Genomic DNA, 26,696 nt, shown 5'->3' on the forward strand with positions numbered 1-26,696 from the left:
AGGTCAGGGCAGAGGCCTCTCCTCTGCACTTCCTACAGCTTGTTTGGTCCCTGCTCTGAGTTGGGGTGGCAGGTCCAAGATGGGAGGGGGTCTGCACCCCTGCCTAGAGCAGGTCTAGACTCGAGCTGATGTCTCCTCTGTGCGCCTCTCTCCTGCCATCTTCTCATGCCTCAGGTGGTGCCAGCACCTGAAGATGCCCCTGGGACTGTTGGAGAGGAGCTGAGGGAAGAGAATTTGGGACTACTGTACTTCCCTGGCCCTATCTGTTCACTACTCAGCTCAACACGGAGGGCTTTGGGTCAGCCGAGACAAGGGGTGCGAAGGTTGGGTTCAAGGCCTTGGTGGCACTAAACTGGGAGCTGCAGCCCACGTACAGAACTGAAGCGTGTTAGAAAAGGAGAACCCAGATGGACTGAAGCGTCTCCATACTTCCTGTGCACAAACAAGCCTAGAGGAACACAATCTATCTAATGTCATCCAATGAGGACGCCTGCAGGAGGCAAAGCCATTCTCCAGACTCCTGGCCTAGCATTAATTCAGGTCTTCCCTCTGTTTCCTAGGTGCCTGCCTCTTTAGAAACAGATCCATGCAGTATATATTCTTTCGTGCCTTGTTACTTCCACACAACATAACGCTCCTGGGACCATCCATGTTATATTTCTTTGTACTGTTGAGTAGTATTCCATTGTATGAATGTATCACAGTTTGTTTATCCATTCTCCTGTTGATAGACTTTTGGGTTGTTTCCAGTGTTTTACTGTTATAAATAAAGCTGCTTAGAAATTTCCATTTTCTGTTTTTTTGTTTTTTTTTTTTTTTTTTAGCACTAGAGAAATGAATCAACATGATAATCACACACCAAATAAACTGATGAATCTAAGATTTAGGAAGAAGCCTAGGAGGAGAAGGAAAAGAACATTCATCAGGCACCCACCTTCTTAAGGGTCACCAAGCGGTAGCAACATTCCTTCATTAAAGAGATGCATGCTTTGTGGCTGGGCACGGTGGCTGACGCCTGTAATCCCAGAACTTTGGGAGGCTGAGATGCGCAGATCACTTCAAGTCAGGAGTTCAAGACCAGCCTGACCAACATGCTGAAACCTCATCTCTACTAAAAATATAAAAACTTAGCCAGGCGTGGGGCACACGCCCGTAATCCCAGCTACTCCAGAGGCTGAGGCGGAAGAATCGCTGGAACCTGGGAGGTGGAGGTGGAAGTGAGCCAAGATTGCGCCACTGCACTCTATCCTGGAGACAGTGAGACTCCGTCTCAAAAAAAAAAAAAAAAAAAAAAAAAGATGCATGCTTCTTTTTATGACTCTTCTAGGCTGGAAAAATGCAATGATCTACTCTGGTGGAATATTACTGTTGGAATCATTTCCTTTCAAGACTGATGAAAACTTGGCAAGAAATGCTGATTCACAAACAGACCTTGAGGCCCATCTCTGGGTTCAGTATTTGTTTTGGTTAACTTTGCTTGGCTGCTACCCATTTGTAACATTAACCATTTATAGAGCCCATCATGATTTGCAGGGGACTTTAAAGACATTGCGCAATGTCACTACTACAGCCTTAACTCAGCTCTTATCACTCCTAGCAGGAGGGTACAGACACTGCGGGTTACTACCTACAAGCCATGGCAACTCTTTTACCAGCAACTCTGTGCCCCCAGGGAGAAACCAGGTTTGTTGATTTATCCTATGCTAGACCAGATAGTCAGATATTCAGGGAAGGGGACTCCCCTTCTCCGTTCCCAGAGGGCGAATTTTGACTGGTCTAAACCAATCATCGTGGCCTAATTCCCTTGCTGGCGATTGGGTTAGGCAGAGCATAGGCCACACTTCTGGCCAATGAGAAGTCAGAGAAAGTTGGCTGGAGGGCTTCTAGGAAAGGTATTGCTTTTTCTTTTCTTTTTTTTTTTTGAGGGGGGGGGGACGGAGTCTCGCTCTGTCGCCCAGGCTGGAGTGCAGTGGCCGGATCTCAGCTCACTGCAAGCTCCGCCTCCCGGGTTCACGCCATTCTCCTGCCTCAGCCTCCCGAGTAGCTGGGACTACCGGCGTCCGCCACATCGCCCGGCTTTTTTGTATTTTTTAGTAGAGACGGGGTTTCACCGTGTTAGCCAGGATAGTCTCGATCTCCTGACCTCGTGATCCACCCGTCTCGGCCTCCCAAAGTGCTGGGATTACAGGCTTGAGCCACCGCGCCCAGCCAGGTATTGCTTTTTCTTAAAAAGAGGACATTAGAGATATGAAAAAAGGAATTAGTCTTTTTGTCTCTGGATGTGACTATATGAGGAGGTGATTCCTGGAGCTGTGGCCATGAGGGGACAAGGCTGAAGACAAAAGCCAAAATACTGAGGAAGCAGATGGAAACAAAAATACCACTTATTAAATTTAAATAACACACAAAAATATATAAGATGAGCTGACTAATTTAAATATCAGGTTTTGAGCTATGTCCCTGGGGAGGGTTTGAGATATATGATAATGCTTCTCAAGATATGGCAAGAGATATTCCGAAGATGCAGAAGCCCTTGACTCCAGGTCCGGCTTGGTGATCATCCACTCCTACTGGAGTGCCTCAGAAGGCTGGTGCCCCCATCCACCTTCAAACCTGAAGCTGGTGGCTGTGGATTCAAGCTACACTTACTAAGATACACGTTGAACATCCCTACTCTGAAAATCTATAATCTTTTCAGAGATTTAGATGGCTCACGCCTGTAATCCCAGCACTTTGGGAGGCAGAGGCGGGCAGATCACCTGAGGTCAGGAGTTCGAGACCAGCCTGGCCAACATGGTGAAACCCCATCTCAACCAAAAATACAAAAATTAGCTGGCGTGGTGGTGCGTGCCTGTAATCCCAGCTACTAAGGAAGCTGAGGCAGGAGAAGTGCTTGAACCCGGAAGGTGGAGGTTGCAGTGAGCCAAGATTGTGCCGCTGCACTCCAGCCTGGGCAACAAGAGCGAAACTCCGTCTCAAAAAGAAAAAAAAGACAATGTAAAATCTGAAATGCTCCAAAATCTGAGCTTTTTGAGTGCCAACATGATGCTCAGAAAAGTAGTCACTGACTGGAGCATTCCAGATTTCGAGTTTTCGGATTAGGAATGCTGAACGAATAAGTATACATAATGCAAATATTCCAAAATCTGGAAATCTCCAAAATCCAAAACATTTCTGGCCCCAAGTATTTTGGATAAAGGATATTCAATCTGTGGTATATGGAAGGAAGTTTATACTGACTGCCCTTTTGGGTGGCGTCTAAGATCTAGGAAACTATTCAGTCTAAAAAGAGATTCAGAAATACCCATCACTCCAAGTCCCTGCAGGACTGGAAGGGTGGTAAAAAAAAAAAAAGGCTTTTTACCTTCATTGGAACACACTGGCAGATGGAATACTGCATGCATAATTTCTCTTTCTATTTCTGAATCTATTCCTTTAGATCTTCCCTCCCCATTATTAAATAGGAGGTACTAAGTACGCAGAAATGTAAAAAACAGAATTATCACCAAAGTTTATTACCTACATAAAACAATACTTTGTTCTATTTCTGTCATTTCTTTCTGAACTTATTTTAAGAAGTAGAGCCTCTTAGGTCTGAGTGTTTTTGTTTTATTTTTGTCTTTTGTTTTGGTTTTAATATTATTTATTTATTTATTTATTTTAAAGATGGAGTTTCGCTCTTGTTGCCCAGGCTGGAGTGCAATGGCACAATCTCAGCTCACTGCAACCTCAGTCTCCCAGGTTCAAGTGATTCCCCTGTCTCAGCCTCCCGAATAGCTGGGAATACAGGCCCATGCTACCACGCCCAGCTAATTTTGTATTTTTAGTAGAGATGGGGTTTCACCATGTTGGTCAAGCTGGTCTCAAACTCCTAACCTCAGGTGATTCACTCATCTCGGCCTCCCAAAGTGCCAGGATTACAGGCATGAGCCACAGCACCCGGACTTGTTTTTAAGATTTCAAGAAGGATGGTGAAAGTTCCTGAAGATAAGGAACACGCAAGTAAAGGGTCAACTTTTTTAAAGGGAGAACGTTGGAAATTTTACAAGAACCAATTAACTCTGCAATTTGGGAAAATTCTAGAAAACAGAACCCAGCAGATCATCAGCAAACTCCTGAAACAATATAAAAATGTGAGATATTACTAGCTGACTGTGAATATCATCTTGCGGTAGAAAATGAGGCCAAAGTGAGTCAAGTATAGTGGACAATGATGAGTTCTTCAGATAAAGAGGAAGTAATAAATATAATCTACAGAGTTTAGCTGAGTTTTTTATTCTGTCTGATATGATAGCCTCCTCAATGAGCTAAACTGTTACCGTTAGGAGAGAATGAGGTAGTTCAGAAGGGATCACTTAAGGGGGGTTGTCAGCAGCTCTACACCACTCTTAGGTGGGCAGTTCAAGTGGTCCCCCACTGGGGTCTATTCCTCTGCTGGGTTGATTTTAGTGTCTTAACCAACAACTTCATAAAGGGCTTCTAACAGCAGCTGACAAACAGTAGGTAGTGTTATGATTATGAAATCGAGAACATGCCTATTAATCTAAAAAAAAAAACAGGTCTTCTAAATACAAATCCAGTGCTCTTTCCACGGTACTGTGCAGGGCAGGACTGGCCCACCCAAACCCCTGGGAGGAGGTGGCAGGTTCACAGGGGAAACACACACATATTGGCAGCATATCTAAAGGAGCTGGGCCATGCCATTTCCAAAGCTCCAAGGGTGGAAGGCATCTTAATTGGAACAAATTAGGGGGGAATAGAAGTGGAATAAGGAAAGCAAATATAAGTGCATGTTACAATTAGATTCTGAGAGGGAGTTCTTGAAACAGTTAGTTACCTGTCTGAAGCAAATGGGAAATAGGTACTCTCTTGGCAGTACAATGTACTCATTCTGTCTTTCTCTATAATTTTCAATTATTGAGCACCTACTATAAGTCCTCTACTGGGCCCTTTTTGTCATCATGAGGGTGACCTCACTGCCACAGCAATTCCACACTGCTCTGATCTCTCTAGCCACAGCCCAGGACATTCCACAAAGCACGAAGCAGGAAAGAACAAATTCACTTACCTGGCCTGCCAGGTTGAAGTAAGAATGGTTGGTCAGGTTGACTGGTGTGGCCTGACTGGCCTGTGCTCTATAGTTGACCACAAGCTCCCCGCCATCCAGGGTGTATGTCACCCAGACTTTTAACTCTCCGGGGTAGCCTTCCTCACCATCTGGACTGATGCGCGAGAACTGGACGCCATTGGACAGCACCCGAGGGGTCCAGAGTACCTGGAAAAAAGTATTTTCAAAGTTGTGTAGTTGCTCCAACCTCAAGTTAAAGCCACATTTCAATATTTAAAGACAACTGATTTCACAAGGAAAATGGTTATACAATCAATTAAGACTTTTGAATGACAGCCTGGATTTTTTTTTTTTGAGACAGGGTCTCACTATGTTGTCCAGGCTGGAGTGCAGTGATACATTCTTGGCTCACTGCAACCTCCACCTCCCAGGTTCAAGAGATTCTCGAGCCTCAGCCTCCCGAGTACGATTACAGGCATGAGCCACCATGCCTGGCTAATTTTTGCATTTTTCATAGAAACAGGGTTTCGCCATGATGACCAGGCTGGTCTCGAACTCCTGACCTCAAGTGATCTACCTGTCTCAGCCTCCCAAGGTGCTGGGATTACAGGCATGAGCCACCGCACCCGGCCCCTGGATTTTAACTATTCCAAATTTTTGTTTTTCTCTACCTTCTCACACTCCCCATTCTCTTTTCTCTAACTTTGTATGTATATGTGTGTCTACAATATTTTCCCCTCCTCTTCTTTGATGATTTTTCTTTGATTTTTTTTTTTTAATCTTGTAGCCCCACTCTGCTAAATGCCATATAGCAATATCTGCTGAGAGTACTAAAAAAACTTTAATAAATCAGCCCCTGTCTCTTGGGGGTACTATATACACATATTTATTAAAATTCCTGCAAGGCTCTCTGTGTTCCCTAGGCAGAGTTCAAAACAAATAAGGCACTTGTGCCATTAAGAAGAGTTGTAGCCCACAAGTCAAGAGTCCTGATTTGGGGGGCCTCATTTGTCCCTAGCCCATTGTGTGACTCTAGGCATTAATCTCTTTCATAAAATAAAGGGGTTGAAGAAATTATCTCGAAGTTTCTTCTTGTTCTAGAAAATATGATTCTAAGACCGACAAAAAAAGTATGGAGTTTATTTTTAAAGTTTTTTTTTTTGTGGTCGGGTGCAATAGCTCATGCCTGTAATCCCAACACTTGAGCTCAGGAATTCAAGACCAGCCTGGGCAACATAGTGAGACTTCATCTCTATAAAAAAGTTTAAAAAATTAGCCAGGTATGGGCTGGGCGCGGTGGCTCATGCCTGTAATCCCAACTCTTTGGGAGGCCAAGGCAGGCGGATCATGAGGTCAGGAGATCGAGACCATCCTGGCTAACACAGTGAAACCCCGTCTCTGCTAAAAATACAAAAAATTAGCCAGGCGTGGTGGGAGGCACCTGTGGTCCCAGCTACTCAGGAGGCTGAGGCAGGAGAATGGTGTGAACCTGGGAGGCGGAGCTTGCAGTGAGCCGAGATCGTGCCACTGCACTCCAGCCTGGGCAACAGAGTGAGACTGTGTCTCAAAAAAAAAAAAAAAAAAATTACCAGGTATGGTGGTGCATACCTGTAGTCCTAGCTACTCAGGAGGCTGAGAAGGGAGGATCGCTTGTGCCCAGGAGGTTGAGGCTACAGTGAGCTGAGATCGCACATACCATTGCACCATTGCACTCCAATCTGGGTGACAGAGTAAGACATTGTCTCCAAAAAGTAAATAAATAAGTAAAAAGCATTTTGCTTTTGGAAATAGGAATTGGAATCTTGGATTAACATAGTGGCTGTTCTCAACTTTGTCCTAGAGGCTCTAAGATTACACTTACAGGGAAAGGAAAACGAACATTTATCTGGTACCCATTATGAGTCGAGACTCTTTGCTAGAAACTTCACAGACACTGTCTCATCTGTCTCAAAGCAGACTTAAAGTAGGTAACATCATCCTCATTGAATAATGAAAGAATGGAGGCTCAGTGAGGATAAACCGCTTGCCTCAGGCCACACAGCTAGTGTGTGGCATTGGATTGGATCCTGAGTCTGTTCCATTATTCTATATTATCAGGGGATGAGTTGGCCAGAGATTCCCAGTGCCTTTAGAGAGCTCTGGGATCACTAAAGAAGGGGCCTGTTGCAGGCATGAGACCTCCGATTTGTTGAATGCTGAATAGTCAATGACCTAGTGCTTTACATAAATCATTTTGCAAGGTACAGATTTGGTTGAACCAAATGAAATGACCATCACTGTAGGTCAAAACAGTTGAACACTGGCAATTTCATGTGGCTTCAACAAATATTATTTACCTCCATTTTACAGATGAGCAAATTGAGTTCAGTGGAGTTAACTTATACCCACGTCTACCTTCCACATTCCTAGTGTGCGTCGGGGAGGGTAGGGAGTTTCATACTTCCTGTCCATTGTTTAGAAGGAAAAAAAATCTTGTTTAAAGTCACACATGTGGCCAGGTGCGGTGGCTCACACCTGTAATTACAGCACTTTGGGATGCCAAGGTGGGCAGATCACTTGAGGTCAGGAGTTCAAGACCAGCCTGGCCAACATGGTGAAACCTCATCTCTACTGAAAATACAAAAATTAGCCAGGTGTGGTGGTGGGCTCCTGTAATCTCAGCTACTTGGGAGGTTAAGGCAGGAGAATTGCTTGAACCTGGGAAGTGGAGGTTGTAGTGAGCCGAGATCACACCACTGCACTCCAGCCTGGACAACAGAGCAAGACTCCATCTCAAAAAATAAGTAAATAGATAAAGTTATACATGTTATTTGTGACAGAGCTGGGGTTCAAACTCAGGACTGGCTGTCTCCACTATTCCACATTTTAGTCTCAGTGAAGTTTTTGTTTGAATCTTCCTTTTCAACAAAAAAGTTGAGGCCAAACTCTATAGACTTGAAAGATAATAGCCTCTGTGGGACCCAGGAGTGGCCTCTGAGCCCAGGATCTGTCCACTTTACTCTCACAGACGCGGCATTTGCCAGGAAGGAGAACCCAGCAGGAACGGAGGTTTCTGCCTTCACCTACAGTGAAAGCAGCTGGTATGTGAAATACTTTCACCGAGCTTAGTGAAAAATTCATTTTACACCCTAGTTAGCTCCCAGAAAGGTTGAACTGTCAAGACACTCAAAATATGAAGCCTGTTACATGTGTAATTAAAAAGGAAATAGAATATCCCAAATAGAACATTTCAAGAATTAAATAATTGAAATGAAATCTTAACTTGCTACCTAGTTTTTCTTTTGCAGAGAAAGGACACAATGGAAAGATTTTTGGTAAACCAATATGATTGGTTAAGTATAATTCCTATTTATAGAATGATTTCCCTGAGCCTATAGTTTCTAAATTTCCAGAAACTTTGCAGCTCTAGACCTTCTTATACCATTTCAAATCCTATTCAACTTTCATCTTAAAAAAAAATGTGTTGGTGGCCGGGTGCAATGGCTCATGCCTGGAGTTTGAGACCAGCCTGACCAATATGGAGAAACCCTGTACTCTACTAAAAATACAAAATTAGCCGGTCGTGGTGGCACATGCCTGTAATCCCAGCTACTTGAGAGGCTGAGGCAGGAGAATCGCTTGAACCCAGGAGGCGGAGGTTGCAGTGAGCTGACATCACGCCATTGCACTCCAGCCTGCGGGACAAGAGCAAAAAAACTCCATCTCAAAAAAAAAAAAAAAAAAAAAGCATTGGTATAAATAGAAAAACACATACCTCCAAACCAACAATTATTCAGTCATTGTTGAGACGTGACACAATGTAAAACAACGTTCATCTGATGGGCGCATGGCACTATGTCAAAACCGACTGTTCAAAAACTTTCAGTGGCTTTATAAAAATGTTGAAAGTCGGCCAGGTGCAGTGGCTCAAGCCTTTAATCCCAGCACTATGGGAGGCCGAGGTGGGCGGATCACCTGAGGTCAGGAGTTCGAGACTAGCCTGACCAACATGGAGAAACTCCATCTCTACTAAAAATACAAAATTAGCCAGGCGTGGTGGCGCATGCCTGTAATCCCAGCTACTCGAGAGACTGAGGCAGAAGAACTGCTTGAACCCAGGAGACGGAGGTTGTGGTGAGCTGAGATGGCGCCATTGCACTCCAGCCTGGGCAACGAGAGCAAAACTCTACCTCAAAAAAAAAAACCAAAAAACGTTCAAAGTATTTCCCTATCCCTCTCAGGGCCACTGTGCAGCCATTCTCTCCCATATCCATGTATTGAATGAAATGCTTTGGCTCTTCAAGGCCAGTTCCAATCCTACCTCCTAGGTTGCTATTTCATTTGTTCACACCCAGTTCCTACTGCACCTTGTTGTCATCTTTTGCAGCATTTGTGGCTTCTCACCTTTAACAGTTATCATGTAAGAGTCCACCTCCCTCTTTATACTGTGAGCCTCAGGAGTCCCCGGCCTACTGTGCCCCCCGCTTCACAGAAGGGGCTCAAGGGCACACTGCACTGAAGGCTACATACACTCACGATTTTGCTATGTTCTTGAAGGGAATATAAGTTAAGTAACACCACGGAAAATGCCACAGTGAACAGGGGGAGCAGGGACAAGCTACAACGAGGTGCTGTCCTAAGGCTCCTCTGAAGATCCCTGTCTGAAGCCAGGCTGGGCCTTACTTCCTCTGGTTGGGGTTTGCTCATGATCCTGGCATGTTCTAGAGACTCTGCACTAACATGGGCAGAGCACATGCTGCCCTTTGCCTCCCTGGCATGAAGAGTCCCATCCTGAGGAAAGGGAAACCCATGGGGCAGTCAGTCTGGTTCCAGACCACCAGCAGGAAGCTCATGGAAGCAGGGAAGCCAGAGCCACCAGCCTCCTTCTGCAGGACAAGTGATGGTTAGAGGCAGAAGAGAAGAAACTGTGACCATTAGTGGGCATACATGTTTCTGTCTTCTCTGGCTCTTCTCTAGCAAATAACCTGGGTGGTATAATGTAAAAGAAAGTTAACTACTGAAATTTACTCCTTCACAGCCTGAAATCAGACTAGTAAGAGAGCAATCACTGGGGTTAACCTGTAGACTCCCATGGGGCTAGGAAGCAGGGGGCCAAGCACTCCCAACCCAGGGAGAAGCTGTTCGATCAATTTGCTTTCTTGACCTTGTTTTCTAGGGATCCGCTTAAAGAAGGGACGTTTTCATATGGAGGAGAGGAACTGGGGAGAATCTGATATGATTTTGAGGCATGAGGCACTTCAGTGGAAGGGGAGGCACTTCAGTGGAAGGGCAGGCCTTGGTGCAGGGCCATGGCGGGGGGCTTAATGACAGGTACAGGGAAGCATGCTGGATGGGGGCACCCATGCGGCCTGGGTGGACACCAGCAGCTATGGTGTAAGAATGAGTGTTTTGGGCCAGGCAGCCCTGGTTGTCCCACTTTGGAGTCATGTGGTCTTTTATTTATTTTTTATTTTTCATTTTTTTGAGATGGAGTCTGGCTCTGTTGCCCAGGTTGGAGTGCAGTGGCGTGATCTCAGCTAACTGCATCTTCTACCTCCTACATTCAAGCGATTCTCTTGCCTCAGCCTCCTGAGTGGCTGAGATTACAGGTGGCCACCACACCCAGCTAAGTTTTGTATTTTTCATAGAGATGGGGTTTCACCACGTTGGCCAGGCTGGTCTTAAACTCCTGACCTCAGGTGATCTGCCCACCTCGGCCTCCCAGAGTACTGGGATTGCAGGCGTGAGCTACCATGCCCGGTCATGTGGTCTTTTAGTGCCTCAGTTTTCCCATTTAGTGATAACACAGAGTTTTAGTAAGGGTAAGAGATAATATATGTCAGTGTCTTGTCCAATAAGTGGAAGATACTGTTATCAATCCACTTCTCTCCAACCCAACTCCCTGATCGTAACACTGTGAGAACGTTGTTTCTTGTTTTTCCTGTCAAAGACTGACATCCTTTCTCTTGGGGCTCTCCTGTCTGTTCCAACAGATGAACTAGAGAAGTATGGGTCCTGGGACATGCCCATTGCACCTGCTGCCCTGAACCACAGGAGTGGCCTCTTTCCTGTATTTCCTCACCACACACGTGCTCTAGGGCCTAAGACCGTGCCTGGCAAGCAGAAGGTACGCATAAAGTGAGCCTAAAGGGAACTCCATCACATGTGCCAGACTTACCTTATCAAACCCTCTGACTCCTCCATGCAGACTGTTGGGTTCCTTGTTAATGGCCAGGTGATACTCCTTCCCATCCACCTTGAAGGTTCCTTTGGCGATTCGGTTGGCCACCCTCCCAATAACTGCTCCAAAGTATGGCTGCTTTTGGAGGTATCCTGCAAGGACAAGGGATGACAGCACTTTTAAAACTTCAATTCAGGCTGGGTGCTGTGGCTCACGCCTATAACCCCAGCGCTTTGGGAAGCCGAGGTGGGTGGATCGCCAGGTCAGGAGATTGAGACCATCCTGGCTAACATGGTGAAACCCCGTCTCTACTAAAAATACAAAAAAATTAGCTGGGCGTGGTGGCAGGTGCCTGTAGTCCCAGCTACTCAGGAGGCTGAGGCAGGAGAATGGCATGAACCCAGGAGGTGGTGCTTGCAGTGAGCCGAGACTGCACCACTGCACTCCAGCCTGGGTGACAGAGCAAGACTCCATCTCAAAAAAAAACCCAAAAAACCCTCAATCCAAAGGTGTGGCGCATGCCATTGTCCCCCACCTTCTTCAGAGGGATGCTGCACATGGTAACATCTTGGGCATGTCAAAGTCCTCACCAAATCACAGAAAATGGCTTTCATTACATATGATCCTTTCCTTTTCCAAAAGTAATTAATATTCATTATACAAAATTGTAAAGAATTTTATACAGCACAAAGAAAAAACTGAAATTATCCTTCATCTCATCACTAGAGAGAACCACTGTTAATATTCTTATGTGCACACACAGTCTTCCATCTTTTAATACATGCATCTGTGTGCTTTTTTCTTTCTTTTTATAAAACTATTTGTTGTTGTGGTTGTTGTTAAGACAGAGTCTCACTCTGTTGCCCAGGCTGGAGTACTGTGGCCCCATCTTGGCTAACTGCAAACTCCGCCTCCCAGGTTCAAGTGATTTTCTTGCCTCAGCCTCCTGAGTAGCTGGGAGCAGAGGCATGCACCACCACACCCAGATAATTTTTGTATTTTTAGTAAAGACGGGCTTTCACCATGTTGGCCAGGTTGGTCTCAAACTCCTGACCACAGGCGATCTACCCAACTCGGCCTCCCAAAGTGACGGGATTACAGGCATGAGACACCGTGCCCAGTCTTTTCCCTCTCTTTCAAGACATCTTATTGTACTGTATGCACCTATTTTCGGTCCAAAGTTGACTCTGAGTGACTGAAACTGCAGGAAACAAAACTATGGCTGATGGCAGACTGTATAACACTGCTTTGTAATCTCCTTTTCTCTAGGCCAAAGTTATACTTTCCTGTGGTCTCGAGAGAAAACGATCTTATTCTTCTTTCTTTTCTTATTTATTTTTATTTATTTATTTTTTTTGAGACGGAGTCTGGCTCTGTCGCCCGGGCTGGAGTGCAGTGGCCGGATCTCAGCTCACTGCAAGCTCCGCCCCCCGGGTTTACGCCATTCTCCTGCCTCAGCCTCCCGAGTAGCTGGGACTACAGGCGCCCGCCGCCTCGCCCGGCTAGTTTTTTGTATTTTTTTAGTAGAGACGGGGTTTCACCGTGTTCGCCAGGATGGTCTCGATCTCCTGACCTCGTGATCCGCCCGTCTCGGCCTCCCAAAGTGCTGGGATTACAGGCTTGAGCCACCGCGCCCGGCCTCTTTTCTTATTTTTTTAATCACATAATTAGTACTTTAGAATATCCTTTAAAGAGAGTTAGGTAATACACAAGGATATAGAGTAGGCTCGCCAGAGGAAATATAGAATGCCTGGTTAAATGTGAATTTCAAATAAACAATAAATAATTGCTTAGTATAAGTATGTTCATGTTATTAAAATACGCAGGACATACTTATACTTTAAAAGTTGTGGGCCGGGCGCGGTGGCTCACGCCTGTAATCCCAGCACTTTGGGAGGCCGAGGCGGGTGGATCACGAGGTCAGGAGATCGAGACCATCCTGGCTAACACAGTGAAACCCTGTCTCCACTAAAAATACAAAAAATTAGCCGGGCGTGGTGGCAGGCTCCTGTAGTCCCAGCTACTCGGGAGGCTGAGGCAGGAGAATGGCGTGAACCCGGGAGGCGGAGCTTGCAGTGAGCTGAGATCGCGCCACCGCACTCCAGCCTGGGCGACAGAGCGAGACTCTTGTCTCGAAAAAAAAAAAAAAAGTTGTGGCCGGGCGTGGTGGCTCATGCCTGTAATCCCAGCACTTTGGGAGGCCGAGGCAGGCATATCATGAGGTCAAGAGATCGAGACCATCCTGGCCAACATAGTGAAACCCCATCTCTACCAAAAATACAAAAATTAGCTGGGCATCATGGTGTGCGCCTGTAGTCCTAGCTACTTGGGAGGCTGAGGCAGGAGAATTACTTCAACCCAGGAGGCAGAGATTGCAGTGAGCCAAGATCGAGCCGTTGCACTCCAGCAGTGAGCTGAGATCGAGCCATTGCACTCCAGCCTGGTGACAAAGTGAGACACTGTTTCAAAAAAAAAAAAATAGTATAAGCTATTTATCTGAAATTCACATTTAACCAGGCATCCTGTACTTTTATTTGTGAAATCTAGTAACCTAAACAAAGAATAAAACACAAAAGCCTTCCTTCACCTCTCCACTCCCCTCCTTTCCAATGGTAACCACTATTAACAGTCTGGCACATATACTTTATTTTAAAATTTGAATTAACTACATATAAGCAAATATACAAATACACAATCACACATTCTATATAAAGAGAATCATACTATATAGAGTATCACACTATAATCATACATTGTTCTGCAACTTTTCATTTATCAAATATCTTCAGATTGCTCCATGTCATGACATATCTACCATATTCCTTTTCATTTTTCTTTAGCGACAGTCTTGCTCTGTCACCCGGGCTGGAGTGCAGTGGTGCAATCTTGGCTCATTGCAACCTCCGCCTCCTGGGTTCTAGCAATTCTCCTGCTTGAACCTCCCAAGTAGCTGGGATTATAGGCACATGCCCCTACGCCCAGATAATTTTTTTTTTTTTTTTTTGTATTTTAGTAAAGACAGGGTTTCACTACGTTGCCCAGCTGGTCTCGAACTCCTGAGCTCAGGCAATCCACCCGCCTCGGCCTCTCAAAGTGCTAGGATTACAGGTGTGAGCTACCCCACCCGGCCAATATTCCTTTTTATTTTTTTAGATAGGATCTCGCTGTTGCCCAGGCTGGAGTGCTGTGGAGCCATCATAGCTCTCTGCAGCCTTGACCTCCCAGGCTCAAATGATCCTCCCACCTCAGCCTCTGGAGTAGCTGGGACCACAGGTATATACCACCATGCCTGGCTAATTTTTTACTTTTTATTTGGTAGAGACAGAGTTTCCCTATGTTGTCTAGTCTGGTCTCAAACTCTTGGGCTCAAGTGGTCCTCCTGCCTTGGCCTCCCAAAGTGTTGAAATTACTGGCATAAGCCACCGCACCTGGCCCCACATTCCTTTTGATGGTTATATAATGAGCACAAACTGTTTGGGGCCTTTTTAGTGGAGGGGCTATACAAAGCAAAGTAGCATCTTCACACTTACAGCTTTGTGTGTGGGCATATTATGGTACTTTTCTGCTCTTTAAGTTCCTCTGTGCTTAGTTTACAATAGAAAAGATTAAGGTTTGGAGATTGTTTTCTGTATTATCACCAAGATTACTTTCCACTCTAGTTTTCACTCAGACGTCCTCTGAATTCCATTGTCTTTTCCCATGGTACTCTGTATCTGTCATGTCTACTTCAGATCAGCGGAGAATGCAATTCAAGCTTATGAACTATTTTTCCACGGGATGGAGAGGCTCTCAGGATACAGATCCTGAGCTCATTCGGCCAGTTACAGGTCACAGGTTTCCATTACCCAACTGGTTGGGTACAGATTAAACATTAATCCTTCTCTTCCAGGCCTTTCCTGGTTTGCTTCTTTGCTAATCTGCAGGTGCATCAGAGTGTTGCCATGGACTATCATAATAGAGCTAACGCTTACTGAGTGCTTTTTTTTTTTTTTTTTGAGAGGGAGTTTAGCTCTTATAGCCTAGGCTGGAGTGCAGTGGCGGGATCTTGGCTCACTGCAAGCTCCGCCTCCCGGGTTCATGCCATTCTCCCACTTCAGCCTCCTGAGTAGCTGGGACTACAGGCACCCGTCACCATGCCTGGCTAATTTTTTGTATTTTTAGTAGAGACGGGGTTTCACCGTGTTAAATAGGATGGTCTCGATCTCCTGACCTCCTGATCCGCCCGCCTTGGCCTCCCAAAGTGCTAGGATTACAGGCGTGAGCCACCGCGCCCAGCCTTTTTTTGTATTTTTAGTAGAGATGGGGTTTCACCATGTTGGCCAGGCTGGTCTCAAACTCCTGACTTCAGGTGATCCATCTGCCTCGGCCTCCCAAAGTGTATCCCAGCCACTTTCTAAGTGCTCTACATTTACCTCATTTTATACTCAGAACGTTTCTATGACGTAGATACTATTACTATCCCAATTTACAGATGTGGAAACTGAGGACAGAAAAGTTAAATAACTTGCCCCAAAACACACAGCTAAGTAGTGGCAGAACAAAGACTTGAACCCATACAGTCTGGTTCATGAGTTCGTGTTCTTCAGTATCAAATTATGTGGAAAGCACAGGCTTTCTGTTGACCTTACCTCCATCCTTAGGCATAGGCCAGGCTGATCTCTCTCTCCTGTTCCCACCTCTCCCCACCTTCTTCTCTTTCTGAAAATAGCTTTAAAATCCCATACACTGGTTAACCAAAAGGAGTCCCAAAGAGCCAAACAATCTTTCCTTGGTTTTGTTTCATCTGCTTTTCAGAAACTCAAAAATTATAGAAAAGCAGAATTTTTTTCTAAAAAACAAGATGTTTGACTGTAGAGATTTTTGAGTCCCACTTTGATTCATTCAACAAGTGAACACTGAGCTCCCGCTCTCTGCCGGAGGCATACTGGGTGTTGGAGACAACCACAAAGACAACCGCAGGGCTCCTACCACTCGGGCTTGCAAGAATCCCCTTACAAGTGACCACTACCTGAAAACAATCACGTCTTGGAGATTGTCAGGCCTCTGAGCCCAACTTAAGCCATCATATCCCCTGTGACCTGCACATATACATCCAGATGGCCTGAAGTAACTGAAGAATCACAAAAGTGAAATTTAAATGGCCTGTTCCTGACTTACCTGATGACATTCCAGCACAAAAGAAGTGAAAATGGCCCAGTCCTTGCCTTAACTGATGACAGTACCTTGTGAAATTCCTTCCCCTGGCTCAAAAAGCTCCCCCACTGAGCACCTTGTGACCCCCGCCCCTGCCCACTAGAGGACAACCCCCTTTGACTGTAATTTTCCTTTACCTACCCAAACCCTATAAAACGGTCCCACCCCATCTCCCTTCGCTGACTCCCTTTTCGGACTCAACCTACCTGCACCCAGGTGATTAAAAAGCTTTATTGCTCACACAAAGCCTGTTTGGTGGTCTCTTCACAGGGATGCGTGTGAAAGAAATAAGCAGCACTCGCCAGGCCAGTTCCTTGGTTTGGAGGAATAGTTGGTTTTTTTTGTTGTTTGTTTTTTCCCCCATAATTATCAGGGTTTTTTTGTTTTTGTTTTTTTGAGACAGGGTCTTTCTCTGTCACCTAGGCTGGAGTGCAGTGGTGCCATCACGGCTCATTGCAGCCTTGACCTCCGGGCTCAGGTGATCCTCCCACCTCAGCCTCCCAAATAGCTGGGACTACAGGCATGCACCACCACACCTATATACTTTTTATATTTTTTTCTAGAGACAGAGTGTTCCCGTGTTGCCCAGGCTGGTCTGAACTCCTGAGCTCAAGTGATCCTCCCACCAAGGCCTCTAAAAGTGCTGGGATTACAGGTGAGAGCCACTCTGCCCCTGGAGGAATAGTTTTTAAGAATTATACTCTAGGCCGGGCGCGGTGGCTCAAGCCTGTAATCCCAGCACTTTGGGAGGCCGAGACGGGCGGATCACGAGGTCAGGAGATCGAGACCATCCTGGCTAACACGGTGAAACCCCGTCTCTACTAAAAAATACAAAAAACTAGCCAGGCGCGGTGGCGGGCGCCTGTAGTCCCAACTACTGGGGAGGCTGAGGCAGGAGAATGGCGTGAACCCGGGAGGCGGAGCTTGCAGTGAGCTGAGATCCGGCCACTGCACTCCAGCCTGGGCGGCAGAGCGAGACTCCGTCTCAAAAAAAAAAAAAAAAAAAGAATTATACTCTAAGCACAGCAGAAATCCTGTCTCTGAAAAACCCTTTAGAACAAATTTTATATTACCTTCAAATGTTACTCATATGGTTTGGCTTTGTGCCCCCACCCAAATCTCATCTCAAATTGTAATCCCACCTGGCGGAGGTAATTGGATCATGGGGGCGGTTCCCCCATGCTGTTCTCGTGATAGTCAGTGAGTTCTCACGAGATCTGATGGTTTAAAAGTGGCAATTTCCCCTGCTTTCCATCTCTGTCCCACTGCCACGGAAGATCTGTCTAGCTTCCTCCTCGCCTTCTGCCATGATTGTAAGTTTCCTGAGGTCTCCTTATCCATGAGGAACTGTGAGTCAATTAAACCTATTTTCTTTATAAATTACCCAGTCTCAGGCAGTTCTTTTAGAGCAGTGTGAAAATTGACTAATACAGTTACTAAGCTTTCACATCAAATCAGAATTACAAAAAGTGACAATCCCCAAATCCCAAATAAGGCATGGCTAAAAATCTGTTTTGAAATGCAGAAAATACTGTTTTCCATGAAAATGTTCCAAGTCCTGGGTCAAGCCATGAATGTTGATTTAACCAAGGCAATTGCTGAGCTTAGAGTAGAGGAAATGCTCGCCCCTTTTCCTGGGCAAGGCACTGGTGAGAATAAATTAATAAACGCTTAATCATGGGATATGGCCCTTTCCATTCCTCTAACATCCCAAGGACCACAACTATGACATCCACATCGGACAGACCAAAATTAGCCAGCATGCACTAAAGTCTGAAATAAAATTACTCACCACTCTCAATCAAAACCTCCATTCACAGAATGACTTATCCTTTGGTTATATGAAGAAAACAATTAACTTTAATTAATAAGCACTTTAGTAATCTCAGATAATTTATATACTTTTTAGTGGCTTCTTGCTGTCCTAGATGAATCTCCATGCCATTTTTTGCAGTGTTAATTAAGTGAAATAAAAAGTTCTAGTAGAGTGATAGATGGTATTTGGGGGCAAAAGAAAGAAAGGGATAACAATTATTAATTGCTCACTCTGGTCAGAGACATATCAAATATGTGGTCAGATATGGTCAGACACATATCACAGCCCATAGCTCATTAAATCATCACAATCCATTTGTTTCACGTGAGGAAATAGGTCTGGAGAGTTTAAATAAATTGCCCGGGGTCACACGGCTTTAAGGAAGGAAGCATAACTTTAAACCAGGAATTCTCAATGCTCACACCAGGGTGCTCCTGGTCGTGTGTGACATTAAACTACAGCCTCTAACTTGATCCTTTATTTCCCTGATCCCCTCTTCTGAACCCAGGTTTTCTAAAGGCACTAAATTTACTTTTTCTATTTTTTCCTTAATGCCTCTCATGGCAGTTAATAGCCAGATCTTTGGTGGTAACTGGGGGAAACATGAAAAGGAAGGCGTTTCGATGATTGTATGCGTAGGTTGTTTATACCTGCGGTTTATAAGCAAATATTCTCAGCACAGGCTTTGAAAGAAATCATAATGACTGTAGGTGGGACATGCCAATGAAAAACACTTTTAGGCTGGGCGTAGTGGTTCACGCCTGTAATCCCAGCACTTTAGGAGGCTAAGGTGGACGGATCACTAGAGGTCAGGATTTTGAGACCAGCCCTGACCAATATGGTGAAACCCCGTCTCTACTAAAAGTACAAAAATTAGCCAGGTGTGGTGGTGCCCACCTGTAATTCCAGCTACTTGGGAGGCTAATGCATGACAATCGCTTGAACCCAGGAGGTGGAGGCTGCAGTGAGCCGAGATCGCGTCACTGCACTTAAAAAAAAGTTTTTTTCTTTTCTTTTTTTTTTTCTTTTGAGACGAAGTCTTGCTCTGTCACCAGGCTGAAGTGCAGTGGCACAATCTCGGCTCACTGCAACATCCGCTTCCCAGGTTTAAGCGATCCTCCTGCCTCAGCCTCCTGAATAGTTGGGATTACAGGCATTCGCTACCATGCCCAGCTAATTTTTATATTTTTAGTACAGACGGGTTTCACCACGTTGGCCAGGATGGTCTCCATCTCTTGATCTTGTGATCCGCCCACCCAAAGTGCTGGGATTACAGGCGTGAGGCACTGTGCCCAGCAAAAAACATTTTTCAACACAAAAAAAGGTAGAAAAACTCATAGGAGGCATTACTGATTTTTCTAGGCTGTTGTAGCAGGACAAAATTCCTCAGACACCAAGTTAAAGAAGGAAGGAGCTTTATTCAGCAGACTTGCGTCTCAAAAGCTGAGCTCCCCGAATGAGCAATTCCTGTCCCTTTTAAGGGCTTACAACTCTAAGGGGGTCTACATGAGAGGGTCGTGATCAATTGAGCAAGCTGGGGGTACCTGACTGGGGGCTGCATGCACTGGTAATCAGAACGGAACACAACAGGACAGGGATTTTCACCGTACTTTTCCATACAATGTCTGGAATCTATAGATAACATAACCGGTTAGGTCAGGGGTCGATCTTTAACTACCAGGTCCAGGGCGCAATGCCAGGCTGGCTGCTTGTGGATTTCATTTCTGCCTTTTAGTTTTCACTACTTCTTTCTTTGAAGGTAGAAACTGGGCATAAGACAATATGAGGGGTGGTTTCCTCCCTTACTATAACTAAAAATTTATATAATTTTCTTCTTTAGAATTCCATGAAAGAAAAAAAATCTCATTTTCCCAGGGAGAAACTGAACCATTCTGACCTCTGGTTATGGCTGTCATCCAAACAGTTTATATAACCTGTCTGGGAAACTGGAGATTGTTCATCTCTAACTCTGCAGTTACAAAAGGACCATGTCTTATGGAATTATTCACGCTCAGATCTTCCGCATGGCTCAAAACCATTTTTGAGATATGGTAATGTCAAGATAGCCCCTTATTCTGTCAAATCTTAAAAAAAAATTTTTTAATTTATATTTATTGATTTTTATTTATTTTAGAGACAGGGTCTCACTATGTTGCTCAGGCTGGTCTCAAATTCCTGGCCTCAAGCGATCCTTCCACTTTGGACTCCCAGGATTACAGGCATGAGCCACCATGCCGGCCTCTGTCAAGTCTTATTACTTTAAATTATTTACCTCTGTTTGTTTATATATGTTTATATACTCTGACATTTTAAAAGAATATACAGTGAAAATTAAGTCTCCTTCCCACCCCCTGCACCCTGGGTACCCAGGATCCTTTCTTAACAACTACTGTTACCAGTTTATTGTTAACATAGGTTTTAATGCACTTGAAATATAGTATCACACCATCAAAATAGTAACAGAGTGCTGTATATCTCCCCTGCAAGAGTCACAGCCCACACCTCTACAACAAACACTGGTTAACAAGAGAAAAGCAAAACATCTGGGCACAGTGGCTCATGTCTGTAATCCCAGCACTTTGGGAGGCTGAAGTGGGAGGATTGCTTGAGGCCAGTAGTTCGAGGCTGCAAGTGAGCTATAATTGCACTACTGCACTCCAGCCTGGGTGACAGAGTGAGATTCCCCCTCTAAAAAATAAATAAAAAAGCCAAACAAATGTATTTGATTATAGTTTTATGTGACAAAGGAGCTTTCAGAATGAAGACCCACAGATACAGGGAAAACAATCCATTTTTATGCTTAGGTCCAGTGAAGCATGGACAGCCATGTAGAAATATGATTGGACAAAAAAGGTAGGATCTGTTGCTAACAGAGGGAGTGGGGAAACTTGGCAAGGCCTGTGTTCAGATTTTTCTTGGCCTCCCCATGCAGCATTCCTTCCTCCCAGGTATGGGGCAGGACTCCTCTGAAATGAGGGTCTTACTTTCTTTATGGTCAGCCGTTACACAGAAAGGCAGAGGGAAAGGTTAGAGTATATTTTTATTTTTTTGAGATGGAGTCTCACTCTGTCGCCCAGGCTGGAGTGCAGTGGCGCAGTCTCGGTTCACTGCAACTTCCGTCTCCCGGAAGCGATTCTCCTGCCTCAGCCTCCCAAGTAGCTGGGATTACAGGTGCCTGCCAGCAGCCTGGCCAACATGGCAAAACCCCATCTCTACTAAAATTACAAAAACATTAGCCAGGCATAGTGGTGTTCAACAGAAAGCTGGGTTTTGTTTTTTTACCTTAGGAATCTGAAATTTGCTCTCTGTTTTTTAAGATAAGAGTTTCACTCTGTCACCCATGCTGGAGTGCAGTGGCACAATCTTGGCTCACTGCAACCTCCGCCTCTCGGGTTCAAGTGATTCTCCTGCCTCAGCCTCCTGACTAGCTGGGATTACAGGCACGTGCCACCATGCTCAGCTAATTTTTTTGTATTTTTAGTAGAGACAGGGTTTCACCATGTTGGCCAGGCTTGTCTGGCCAACATGTAACCATGAGCCACGTTACATATCTGAAGAACCAGACAGAATGACACACCAAAAGGAAAACCTCAAACCTCCTCTCCAGCAGAATTTGTCTATGCCCCAACCACTAAGCAGAGAGTATTAACTCTCAGTTTCTCTTTGCCAGCTTTATTTCACACCTCATTTTCTGTCTAGTTACACCACGGTGCTGAGAGAGCATGATGTACATTTTCCTTTGCTGCAATCAAGCTGCAATTGTCATTCTTTATGCAATTACTGAGTTAAAGCTGCAATTGTCATTCTTTCTTTATGCAATTATTGAGTCAAAGTCTATCTCCCCAGCCAAACCACAAGAGTGGGGACCTTGTCTGTCCTGTTGAATGAGGGTCAATGGATTAATAGAGTTTTCAAATGTATGAATTAATGCCTGATCCTAATTGCCCATGGATTCTGGGATAAAAGTCAATCCTAGTTGGTAGGAGACCTGATCTCTAGACACTGAGTTGGTCTTGTCTATTTTGTTCCCTAAATGGTTATTGGGTAGCTGGTGTACTAGGCAACCACTGAGCTTACTGGAGCATTTCTGAGACAACCAGGCCTCAAAGAGAATCTGATCTTCCGGAAGAAGGAAGTAGAAGAGGCAAGTATTTGAATTTCCTTCTTCAAAAGGGAAGCACTGGGAGCCACACCCCCTCTTGCCTGCTCTTTCCTCTCCAGCCCTCTCAAGGGATCAGGCAGTTCAAAGATCAGGCAGTTCAAAGATCGCTCCAGGATCGCTGAAGTGTATCTTACCATCAGCTGACCTTTTACGTTAATTGGGGCAAAGCCTGAACGGATAACCAGAGGCCAACTCTCATAGCTTATTTATTACAGTTTTTCCCAAACGCCGGATGGCCACACAGCCCTCTGTTAGCCTGATGCACGCACTTGCAAGTCAGACAGTCCCAAGCTAGGCGACTTTCCCCCTTGGTCCCTCTCATTGCAAGTGGCCCGATAGATCCGGGAGGTGTGTAGCGTGGGTCTGGGGCCTGCTCGCAGCCCTCTGCCGAGTTCAACCCACCTTCCAACTCCGCGAAGCCAAGCACCACGTCTGAGGCTCTCCCCTGCCTGTCTTTGACCTCTAGGGCTGTGATCGTGCAGCCCCAGGAGATGATGTCCACTCTCAGGAGGTCTGACTGCAGCTGGAACTTTTCCACTGTCCCTCCTCCCGAGGGCAGCTCTCCAAACGCGGCTCTGGTCACCGAAGCCATAGGGAAAGTTCGGCGTGTGCAACTACTGCCCACTCTTCAAACTCCAGTGCTCGCTAAGCTAGAGGCGACACAAGTTTACAGGAGCAGGGGCGTGACTCGGCTCAGACTCCTCCCTTTCCTTGCCTGGATTTAGGGAGTGACCGTTCCTGCAAAAAATAGCCCCTGGGGCCTTTCTAAATCATTCCTTTGCCTGAGGGTAACAAGAGGGGCAAACTTTGCAGCCACGCTTGCAGTTCTTTTCTTTGGCTTGCCCTGGTTGCATTGCATGTTGGGAATTGTAGTTTTTGGGAGGTGAAATTGCATTTTGGGGCCTGTAGTCTTTCTAAACTCGAATCCTGGGTTGACAGTGTTCTACCTCCATCTCCCCACACCTCAACATGTAATGAGCTGGTCATTAATGTCGGTGGCTATCAGACGAAGAGCGGGAAAATATAGATAGCAGACTTACAGTGAGACCGATCTTGGGAGAAAATTCTATTTTAACTCTTTGATACAAGGGGCAAGAAGTACAGTAGTAGTTGGCCGGGGGCGATGGCTCACACCTGTAATCCCAGCACTTTGGGAGGCCAAGGCAGGGGGATCACGATGTCAGGAGAATCGAGACCATCCTGACTAACACGGTGAAATCCCGTCTCTACTAAAAAAAAAAAAAAAAAAAAAAAAAAAAAGCCGGGTGTGGTGGCACATGCCTGTAATCCCAGCTACTCAGGAGGCTGAGGCAGGAGAATGGCATGAACCCGGGAGGCAGAGCTTGCAGTGAGCCGAGATCGCGCCACTGCACTCCAGCCTGGGCAACAGGGCGAGACTCCGTCTTAAAAAAAAAAAAAGAAAGAAAAAAAAAGTACACTCATAGTTTAGAAATGAGGTAAATCATTTTGGTCTTCTCTGCACACAGACTTACTGAAGATCCATTCTTTTTGTCCCACGGATGAAGTCCTGGACTTCGTTCTGTTGGAGCCACTACCCAGAAGGCTTTCCTGACAGTCAAAGCTGTGCCAGCCTCGAGGAGCTTGGCCCAGACAGGGTCAGGTAGATGAATTAGGCCTTCCCCTCCGTGTGCGGAGGTGATTAGAGACAGCCTCAGACTCTCTTTACTTCAGGGGACTGGGAAGGGACCTCGGGTGTTTTCTGGCTCCTGAATTCCACAGTTCCTTTAAGAAGGGATTCAGGGAACAAGTATTTATTGAGGTCCTTGTAAATGCCAGGTACTGAACCTTTGTTATCTCCTTTTCTGCAAGTAGGATGGAGTCTTCAGGTATGTACAATTGGAGAGGAAAGACACTAAGGTCATTAAATAATTATCTTGCTTGATCGTGTCTCAGAATTAGCTGAGGACATTTAAAATGCATATTCCCAGGCCCACCTCTGGAATTTCTAATTCTGAAAGTCTAGGGTGAAACTCAGGAATCTGCGTTTTTCATATTCCCCAAGTTATTCTTCTGCAGATTATCTAGGACCATATTTAGAGAAATATTGCTTTAAGGCTTGATGACTAATCTGAAATTTTTTTTCCCCAAAAAAGTAGGCTCTGATGGCAGAAGGATTAAAATAAAGCTATTAAGGGCCTTAATGAGATAACATACAGGCACCTATGTATTTCCTTGCTAAGTCTGGCAACTCTAGAGGAGTACTGAGCCTAGGAAGTGGGAGGGTACTGGGAGCCTAAAGACAAATTTTACTCAAGCCATCTGCATAATCATCTATCTTTTCTTGATACTGCTCTTGGCTTGGCTCCTGGGTACTTCAGAGGGTATCCAACCAGACTGTGGTGAGTGCAGAAATGAAATGCATCTTTGATTAGGAAATTAGGAGAATTGGGATTATGTGCCTGGAATCAGATGCTAATGAAACATAATAACTATCTCTCAGCCTCTTCTGTCTGTAATTTAAGGAATATTTAGCATTCTTGCCATAGAGCCTCAATTCTCCATCATGAAGCAGAAGAATTCTGATAGCAATCGAAAAATAAAAAAGACTTGCAACAGGCTTCAGTGGAGCTCAACGTATAATAATAAAAAGACCCAAACAAGTCAAATTATAGACTGCATCACACTCATACAATAACCAACAGGCACTCCTATGTGCTGCTTCATCAGAAGTTCTCATAAACTCCGAGTTTCATCAGCCACTTAACTTTGTGGTTGATTCACACATAAGCCCTTTGGCAATGCTGTGTTAGCAAGGATGTCTTAGAATCTCTTCTCTGAGCAGGAAGACCACTTTTTTCTTTTTTCTCAACCTCCAGTTCTCAGTGTTCTGCCAAGCACATGCTGTTACAGAAAGAAAGAAATGCATTTGTGTGCCCAATGCTAAATGTCTCTAGGAAAGGTCTTGTTACTCCATTTGGTAGAAAATGAATGTACCATGATATCTCCCTAAAATGTAAAGAGGCCTGGGCGCGGTGGCTCCCACCTGTAATTCTAGCACTTTGGGAGGCAGAGATGGGTGGATCACCTGAGGTCAGGAGTTTGAGACCAGCTTGACCAATATGGTGAAACCCTGTCTCTACTAAAAATACAAAAACTAGCCAGGTGTGGTGGCAGGTGCCTGTAGTCTCAGCTACTCGGGAGGCTGAGACAGGAGAGTTGCCTGAACCCGGGAGGCGGAGTTCAGGCAGTGAGCTGACATTGTGCCACTGCACGCCAGCCTGGGTGATAGAGAGAGGCTCCATTTCCAAAAAAAAAAAAAAAAAAAAATTGTAAGGAGTACCTTTCTCGATTTCATTTTCCTTTGAAGGGTTTAACTAACATATATTGTCGCAAATAGGATTACCTTGTGCTTGAATCAACTGTCAGGCACAAACCTTGATTTTTCCTCACCCTAATATCCCATTTTCATCCCACAGTGAAACTCTAAAGGAATATCTGTGCACTTAAAAAAAAAAAGCCTAAATCTAGGGGAAATTCTCCATCTGCACGGAAGTCAGAGATAAGGTAGTAATCTGGAAAATGAAGCACTGTCAAATTTCAGGAGGTATTTATTTTTATTTTGGGGGTAAGGGCCTGAGGATGAGATTATAAGGTAAAGGGAGAAGGGATTATGGCATTTATGTAAAAGGAGAATTACTTAAAGTAGATAGCATTTCCTCTAACTAGAAAGGGAGGTGTCAGGGTGGCCTGGTGAAGAATAAGTTCTGGGTTTTTTCTGTGTTGTTTTGTTTGTTTGTTTGTTTTTTGAGAGGGAGTCTCACTGTTGCGCAGGCTGGAGTGCAGTGGCATGATCTCAGCTCCCACTGCAACCTCCACCTCCTGGGTTCAAGCAATTCTCCTGTCTCAGCCTCCCAAGTAGCTAGGACTATAGGTGCCCACCACCATGCCCTGCTAATTTTTGTATTTTTAGTAGAGATGGGGTTTCACTATATTGGTCAGGCTGGTCTCAAACTCCTGATCTCAGGTGATCCACCTGCCTCAGCCTCCCAAAGTGTTGGGATTACAGGCTTGAGCCATTGTGTCCAGCCAAGGTCTGTCTCTTATCAGATAGAGGTAAGTCCCCAAAACTGAGTGCCTGGGGAGCCAGGCATGAGGAAATCTGAACCCTTGGACGCTGCCACCACCTCCTCATTCAACACAGAAATGGCAGGGTGTGGGTCAGACCCTGCTTTCGTAAAAACATTCTGGGCCAGGCACAGTGGCCTTATATCTGTAATCCCAGTACTTTGGGAGGCCAAGGCCGGAGAATCGCTTGAGCACAGGAGTGGGCAACATG

General features: G+C 45.2%; 1 protein-coding gene across 3 annotated transcripts in view; it reads right to left on the reverse strand.

The window, feature by feature from the left end:
• GALM (galactose mutarotase) overlaps positions 1 to 23,039 on the reverse strand; it is an 82,876-nt gene extending 59,837 nt beyond the window's left edge. For all 3 annotated transcript variants that reach the window (XM_005576082.5, XM_074011946.1, XM_005576081.4), the window contains exons 1-3: positions 22,802 to 23,039; positions 11,226 to 11,380; positions 5,069 to 5,275 (exon numbers count right to left, since the gene is read on the reverse strand). In XM_005576082.5, coding sequence (XP_005576139.3) covers positions 5,069 to 5,275; positions 11,226 to 11,380; positions 22,802 to 22,991 — 552 coding nt within the window. In that variant the 5' untranslated portion in view covers positions 22,992 to 23,039. The remainder of the gene's footprint in view (positions 1 to 5,068; positions 5,276 to 11,225; positions 11,381 to 22,801) is intronic.
• Between the last annotated feature and the right edge of the window lie 3,657 nt (positions 23,040 to 26,696).

The sequence above is a fragment of the Macaca fascicularis genome, chromosome 13 (assembly GCF_037993035.2).
Source record: "Macaca fascicularis isolate 582-1 chromosome 13, T2T-MFA8v1.1".
Lineage (NCBI taxonomy): Eukaryota > Metazoa > Chordata > Mammalia > Primates > Cercopithecidae > Macaca > Macaca fascicularis.